At 40.0% G+C, this 8,440-nt stretch overlaps 1 protein-coding gene across 1 annotated transcript; it reads left to right on the top strand.

The window, feature by feature from the left end:
• The first annotated feature begins 3,772 nt into the window (after window positions 1–3,772).
• blvrb (biliverdin reductase B) lies at window positions 3,773–8,291 on the top strand. The gene is made up of 5 exons (XM_080731498.1): window positions 3,773–3,982; window positions 5,544–5,705; window positions 6,419–6,508; window positions 6,925–7,056; window positions 7,766–8,291. Exons 1-5 carry the CDS (start codon window positions 3,898–3,900, stop codon window positions 7,918–7,920), a joined length of 624 nt encoding a protein of 207 aa, XP_080587624.1. The 5' UTR covers window positions 3,773–3,897; the 3' UTR covers window positions 7,921–8,291.
• The last annotated feature ends 149 nt before the right edge of the window (window positions 8,292–8,440 follow it).

Below are 8,440 nucleotides of genomic sequence, written 5' to 3'. Positions count from 1 at the left end.
GGTGGTGGTGGTGGATGCATCCATATAGACTCCTGTCCTGTCCACCTGACACACACAACCAGCCCAGCCGCTCGATCCCTCCTCCCTCTCCTCCTCCAGTCTTTCGTTGGAGAGAAATCAGCATCAGTGCGGCGAGGACGGAGGAGGAGGGGATGGGGAGAAGGGGGGGCTGGGGGTGAGGGGTCGATAGTTGACAATAGCTTTATACACGACTACAGTAGGCCTATAGCCTACTACTATCTTAGGAGAGAGAGAGACAGAGAGAGAGAGAGAGAGACAGAGAGAGAGAGAGAGAGAGAGAGAGAGAGAGAGAGAGAGTTGTCCATATAACTAATTGCAGATTTACAGTGAAAGGGTGAATGAATGGAACTCCATTTGACATCAATAGGGTCTTAGCAGAACACATTTCCTTGGCCATAATATGCTATAGTGTATAGGCTATACACAGCTTGTGTAGCTTGTAGATAGGCTATTTTCACTACTTCTTAAAGATTTGTTTTCTAATTTATGGAATTTATTAGATTTTTCTTTTATTTATTCATGAAATTACTGAAAAAATCATTGCATTTGTTCTTTTAGTTCACAAAATGGTTTGCTCTTTTTTAATAATAATATTTAAAAACAAAATGTAGGAAACAAAAAATTAGGGTACGCATAAAAATGTGTCCGCGGCCCACACATGGGTCCAGACCCTGCAGTGTTTGGGAACCAGCAAAAATGGAGGGGGGTAGGGTGGGCTGTGTGGGCCTATAAGTAAAAGTTGTGACGGCTGTCAGATTCTGTTTGAGCTGTTAGAAAGCGCTTGAAAATAAATGCATAAATAAATAATGTTTGGAGATTGTGCTGGATCTGAATGCTGGACCCCAGCCCAGGGGCCCAAAGGTCAGGGGGCCCTATAGTCAATAAGATTGGCCAACTGAGTCCCACTCATGGGCGGAATGCAAAATCAGCCTGGTAATTTTAATTACAGCGGCCCTCATATATATTGTTATAGGCCTATATAAAAAACGAAAAAAATGAAAATACTGGTAATGTAATGGCTAACAATCAGTTCTTCAAATAAATACAAACCAAAGGGCCCAGTGTGATGATGACTGTTTTGAAAACCACACAGGCTTATGAAACTACTCTCATATTTTGATAGTACTTACTTTTTTCACTCAATGGGATGAAACAAGAGAATATACAGTGCAGGTCGGGGGTCCTTGAGGCAGTTTTAGGGGCCCAATGGACTCTTGGCCTGATTTTATTTTCTGGTGGGGATGGGGACACCCTGACCCCATTACTGAAAAAAACACTATATAGCAGGGTGGGTGCCGTGGCACCCTTGGGTGGCGTGACACAAGTCCAGGGGTGCCGGGGACCCTCTATAGCCTACTTAATACAACGGAACTGAGTTTGAGCACTTGGTGCATCCTTTTTGATCTACACCAAATATCTCACCAAGCTCATATTGGTAGCTTGTAGATCTGTCCTCCCTATGTCCCCCAGGTTCTATGTTCCCCACGTCCCCCCAAAAAAGGTTCTATGCACCCTCCAAAAAAAGGAATATGTTCCCCGCTCAACCAGAAAAGGCTTCTATGTTGTTCCCAACTCATATGCTGGAAATGGTGGGACATTTTGACACTAAGAACACGTGGGCACCTGAAGAGGTGGGCGCTTCGACAACTGGGCACTAAAACCATGTTTGTGGGCACTAGGGACATAATAACAATACTAATCTTAAATCAGGAAACACAATATAAAACTAGAAAAATATTGTTCCTTCGAAACAATAGTGGGCTCGCTTCAAGCCGGAAAACAATGGCTATAAAAGCACAAAATGTCAAGATCGCAGGCAGTGCTCTCTTTGACGTTACTGACGTCAAAGATTGGTCCATTTTGTTCCAAAAATGTGTTGTGCAAAAGTTGACCCGCTGGTGGCGCTATAACAGGCCAATGTGAGAAGGTTGGTATCTGTTCCTTGACCTATTGGGAATGTGCTTGCAAGATTTCACGCACATCCCAGGCTGTGTTCATGATTTGAGGTGTTTTTGGCTTTGGCCACTTTATCGCTGCTTGCAGCTATATTCATTATTTTTTATTTTTTTTTGTGTGTGCACTTCATAGGCATATTAGATAAAGGTCCTTAGATTGTGTGTAGAATGTTTCATGCAAATTGCAAAAATAAATCCTAACGGGTTTAAGCGTTTCACAAACTGCTCAAAATGATATAGCGCCCCCCTTTGGCCAATTGGGGTAAGATTGGTTTTAGTGATATTTGGACTAACACTCTACATCTTTGCCAAATGCCATGAACATGTTACTTTGCATGTATGATTTAGAGGCAGAAGAATAATTTGCATAAAACTGCAATATTCATTGAATTTATTTAAAAAAGCATGTTTCAATTTTAAAGAAATCCGATCTGACAGATCTTTAGATATCGGTCCAAAGTTCACGTAAAAAAAGTTTTGTGCACGTGATGCAAAAATTCCAGAATAAAAGCGGGTTTACGCGTTTTACAAACTGCTCAAAATGGCGGATATTTGAAGGGCGGAGCTTACTTAACAACGACACAGATGTCTTCCGCTTGAGTCAAAGCACGCGTGTAACAAGTTGCATGTCTTCAAACAAAACGAGTCATGACTTATGCCCGTTTGAAGTTTGAATTTTCAGACGCTTCGTATAGCGCCCCCCTTTGGCCGATTGGAATAAAATTGGTTTCAGTGATACTTTGACTAACCCTCTACATCTTTGCCAAATGCCATGAACGTGTAACTTTGCATGTATGATTTAGAGGCCGAAGAATAATTTGCATAAAACCGCAATATTGATAGAATTATTAAAAAATTATATTTCACTTTAAAAGAAATCCGCCGAGATTAGTTTGACCGTATTGGTCCAAAGTTCATGTGAAAAAAGTTTTGTGCGCGTATCGAAAAAAAACCAGGAGGAGATAGATTTTTACTGTTTTTCATATAATTCCGAATTGTGGGAGACCTAAAGGTCAGAGGTCAAAAGTTAGAGGGTAAAAGTTGTTCGGCATGAGGAGGCGCATAAGTGTATACAGGTTTCATGGCTGTAACTAAAACACAGCATGAGCTATACCTGTTCAAAGTTCGCACTTTCGAAGGCTTCGTACAGCGCCACCATTTGGCTGATTGCTATAAAAAATAATAGCGCACTTCGCCACTGTAAACTGAACACATTGATGTTTTTATTTTCATTTTCTCACTAAGTATGTAGGAGTAGAAAGGAACCGAAGTTCCCGTCTACAGTATGCATGATATGACTGATAGATAAATAATGACAACATCTAAAGTGTGCTCGCCTTTATAGGCGAGCCCACAATGACATTAGGAATCAATAACAATTGTAGTAGCCTACTTTTGACCTTGTGTGGCACATAGAACCTGGGGAACATAGGTCCGATCCCCTTATTTCACTCACTCACTCACTCACTCACTCACTCACTCTCTCTCTCTCTCACACACACACACACACACACACACACACACACACACACACACACACACACACACACACACACACACACACACACACACACACACACACACACAAATCAGGAGCTGCAGGACGATTAGCTTATAATTAATAATAATAATTTCTCACTCACTGCCCAAGTGATCAATATCCAATAGGTCTAATATTTAGTACACGGCTCCTTTAATTCACTGTCTGGAAGGCGGCGCTTATCGGCGCTTATCCGGAAGTGTTTTGGGTTATCTAAAGGGGGCGTTTCTTCAAATGTCAAACGGGATGTTTTCATTGAAAAGCTTTTCCAGCTCACACTGTCACATAACACTCGGTGTCATTTGTCACCTGCTAGCGACGGCTCGCGTGTTAATGCTTTGTCTACTCTACGAGTTCACCGACTGACTGCACCCAGTAATCATGTCAGACTCCATAAAGAATGTCGCAATATTTGGCGCCACGGGCATGACCGGGTTGGCAACACTTCCACAAGCTGTAGCGGCAGGTAAGTACCCATGATGAATAGACCAGGGCTACACGAGAATATTGAGTAGAACTGAATAGAATGTAACCATGTAATAGAAAATCTCAAAACAGAACATGAGTAGAAGTTATAGGCTGCAGTGAGTGATAGACATGCTCACTGTCAGACTCACACAAGATCCCCTTCTATTTAAAAATAGCCTTAGGACCTGCTCATTATAAAATATTAACGTTTTCAATTTGTTAAGGCTTCTTCAGTAGCCTATACAAAGTGCTAATGTAACTGTTATAACTTGAACAAGGCAAGTAATCGCTAAGTCTAATCAATCTAATGGTCCTGAAATTCTGAATCTCCTGATCTATATCTACAGATTAATACAATTATCAATTTCCTGAATAAACCATTTTATAATTGTGCATAGACCCATTTAAAATATATTTATATTTGTAAACGTCCTGAAAACCTTTTCCTCCCTCCTGCGTCTAATTACTGTTCTTTTTTTATTATTATTATTCAGACAATCAATCTGTTAATCTGCATATCCTGAAAATAATTTCCTCTGAATATTTTAACAGGACTATATTTTAAGATTCTATAATATTTATACTTCATTATTCTGACAGCCAACCCATCATTTTACTATTTCTTTCCTTCCAGAAATTACTTTTAACATAATTGATAAAGATATACTGTACAGTGTATACAAATCATGTGTAGCCTACACTCATTTGTCATTTGATATGTCAGCAAAATTATTTTCCCTCTGCTCACCATGAGGCCAGACAAAATTGTTGAGTCATGTTATGTTAAGTTCTGGCCTGCAGTGCTGACTAATGGTCAGTGCTGGTACCATGAGGGCTGATAGCGGAACAGTGTCTGCTATCTCACTAATGCAGGTTGGGTGGGCTCGCTTAGATTTTAGAGAACTTCAAGAATTGTCTGCTATCTTCTCAGTTTAAATTTCAAAGAAAGTCACAGCACAATTTACAATTTAGGCATTTATACACTCTTAATCCAGAGCGACACAGCACAAAGCTGAACCTGAAACAAGGCTGTATTGTTACCTGGTTGATGTGTGCATTTTACTGGCCTGGTGTTTTACATTGGAAACTATACTATTGCATATGGATCACCTTCAGTGTCAGTTGTTGCCATTCAAATAAGTGTTAAACAGCTTACTAAAGAGCCAAAGGGACTGGAAGACCCCTGTTATTGAACACTGATTGATTGATTAATTGGTTGATTGATTATTCTATTAGACAAAAATGGAGAACAGTACAAGTATAGTCAATACAATAGAAATTTTGTACAGTACAAGTACAGTTAAACACCCTGCCTAAAAGGACCATCCGAAGTAAGACCTTTTACGGTCTTTTTTACGTTGGAAGTCCTTGATATTTAATTCATGGACAAACACTCTTAATGATCATAATTCAGAGCATTTTTTAACAATTAAGTTTGTTGTAAGCCAAAAATATCACTTACATCACTTTTAAGTACTACGCATTTATTTACAAACACTATTAATTGGACCAAAGTCTGGAGGGTAGCCATTGATCCCCTCTCATCACTCCCCTCACAGGTTACAATGTGACCGTGTTGGTGCGGGACCCTGGCCGGCTCCCTGCTGATCACAAGGCTTCCAGGGTGGTGGTGGGAGATGTTCTGAACAAAGACGACGTGAAGAAGACCCTGGAGGGCCAGGATGCCGTTATTATCATACTGGGAACGAGGAATGACCTCAGTAAGGCAATCTCCAAGGTTTAAGGAGACTTACAAAACAAATGTAGTGGTAAACTCATGCATAGGCAGACATGTGCTGTATGCTGTGCACACAGGCAAAAGTGAGCAGTCAGCCTACTACATACAGACAAATGTGTTGAAATTAGAAAACAACACAATATTGGAATTGGGACAATAGGCCTACAGATTGTGTTACTTCCAATGCCTACAGTACATATTGTTTTGAAGTATGCTTGCACACACACACAAGGCTATTGGCTTTTTTTTTCTCCATAAAATCTATCACTTTGGAGATATTTTAGGTATTTTTGGTGTATCATGGATGTCCTATTTGTTGTTTGTTTTGTAGTGTATGTTTAGCCAAGATCATTTTACTTCTGCCTCTTGGCCAGTGTATCATGGATGTCCTATTTGTTGTTTGTTTTGTAGTGTATGTTTAGCAAAGATCATTTTATTTCTGCCTCTTGGCCAGTTTGCACTTGAAAAAGAGACTTTCTGATTAAATAAAGGTTAAATGAAAAAATATATATATATATATAAAACACACACACACGGCGCACACACAGGCAGGATACCATAGGGATGCTTGCATTCTGTAATAATTCTGTGTTGCCACCAGGGGACAGCAATGGCACTTGTATAAAAGTGACTTATTTCAGATGATTGTAAATGCTTGTGTGCATTCATCCTGTACTGGTCTGTACCCACCAACAGGCCCCACCACTGTGATGTCTCAGGGGACCCAGAACATTATAGATGCCATGAAGGGTCGAGGGATTCGTAAAGTCATCGGCTGCATGTCAGGTATGGAGGAAAAAACTGTCCATTTGATTTGTTTTAGGATGTCATATTCCTTAGTCTTTGGTGACTTAGCGTAAGTTATTGTATTGTAAATAGACATTAACTACTAACTTGACCAAGATCTGACCAGAAGTAAAACCCATTTGAACATTCTCTCTCTACTCTACTTCCTGCCTTCCTTTCATCTCCACTCCTACCCCATCTCATTTCTCTTTCTCTGATCTTTCATTTCCGTTCCTTATTTTCTTCATTTTCATTTTCTTACTATTACTTCTCCTATCTTTATCAATACTCATTTATTCCCCCCCGTCCTCTCTCTCTTCCTTTCTCCTTAATTTGTGTTTTGTTCCTTCCCCCTTCTGTCCTCGCTCTGCCTCTCCATCGACCTCCCCTGGCATCTATCTCTTCCTCCTCCCCAGCCTTCCTACTCTGGGACCGAGCCAGAATGCCACCCCGTTTGGCTGAAGTGACGGCGGACCATGAGAGGATGTTCATGGCTCTGAGAAACGCTGACTTGGACTACGTGGCCACCATGCCTCCACACATTGCTGGTTAGTAGTGGGAAGAATTCATGCATGATTATGACATTTTACGTCATGATTAGTTATCACTCCATTTTTTGTATTTTATAATATGACTCAATGTTTATTTGTTTTTTCAACTTTTTCCACACATCTCAACAAGAAAAATCGCTCAAATAATCTTGATTAATGATTTAAATGTGTTTCTCTCGATAGAACATTAGAACATTATGAATAAAATGAAATGTGTGTTTGGCTTTCAGGCAGGCTTTCTAAACAAAAGTTGCACAGGGAAGATACGTCAAATAACTTACATATTTAATAACTTTAAATGTTATATTACCAGTAAGACTCCCTAATCGGGAGATGTATACACAAATTGGCCTGTAAGTGGCATGCAAAAAGTAAAGTCATGGTGGCGCTAGAAGAGAAATCGGGTGGAGGTTGTGGCTTGCCAGCCAAGGAGTGTTTGTACAAAGGTTTGGCATGGATAGGGGCAACGGTGAAGGGTTTCATTTAATGCTCTTCACAGGGTACACTTTTAAACACGGATGGCCCTAGTGGTGATTCCCACCAAGCTACCGGGAATTGAACCCAACAACACTGACTGTTAGTGCCATGCTCTTAACTACTGGGCTATACAGCACCAACTACATCATTGATAGCATTTGATTGGATGTATTTAACTTCATCTCTCACTCTCAAACTACTCACAATTACCCCATCTCCTTCTTTTTAGGTGACAAGCCTCTGACAGAGAAGTATGAAGTGACTGAGAATGCAGTGAACGGGAGAGCCATATCTAAATATGACCTGGGACATTTCTTTGTCAAGTGTCTTTCCACCACACAGTGGGACGGAAAGGCTGTTGGACTGCATGGAACATACAGCTAATCCAGAACACACCACAAAACTTGAATTCACAGCAATGTCATTCCTTGCTTTGTTACTGAGAAAGTGTTATCTGAATTATGAGTATTGTGCTTGCTTAGGAGGTCTCGGTCTCTTTGATTGTGGATGTGCAACTTTGCGTTATCATTTTAAAATCCATCATGCTGGTGTGTGTAGAGAATATATAAAGATGTGCCAAACCTAAACATTTTTTGTCATCAGCAGCGTCTAAACATTTTACTTCTGCAGGCTTGTTTCACTTAACAAATATACAATTAAACAGGATATAGTTTTGATACTAATTTTATATTTGCATAAGTTAAAATGTGTGTGATGTTTTCAGTTTCTAGCATTTAAAATAAAGGTTGTTATTGTACAAATGTGTGGTTTGAGCATTTCATGACACCAATATACCTTGTTACTATTATGCAATAGAGGCGGTTTCAGAAGATGTTAAAAATCTCTTTTAACACATCACATTTTACGTACACAAACTTTTTTTAAAGGACCCCAGCTTTGTTAT

This window comes from Nannobrachium achirus, assembly GCF_963921795.1.
Source record: "Nannobrachium achirus genome assembly, chromosome: 8".
NCBI classification, from domain to species: Eukaryota; Metazoa; Chordata; class Actinopteri; order Myctophiformes; family Myctophidae; genus Nannobrachium; species Nannobrachium achirus.
The sequence above is the reverse complement of the archived record's forward strand: the minus strand, read 5'-3'. Positions and strand labels throughout refer to the sequence as shown.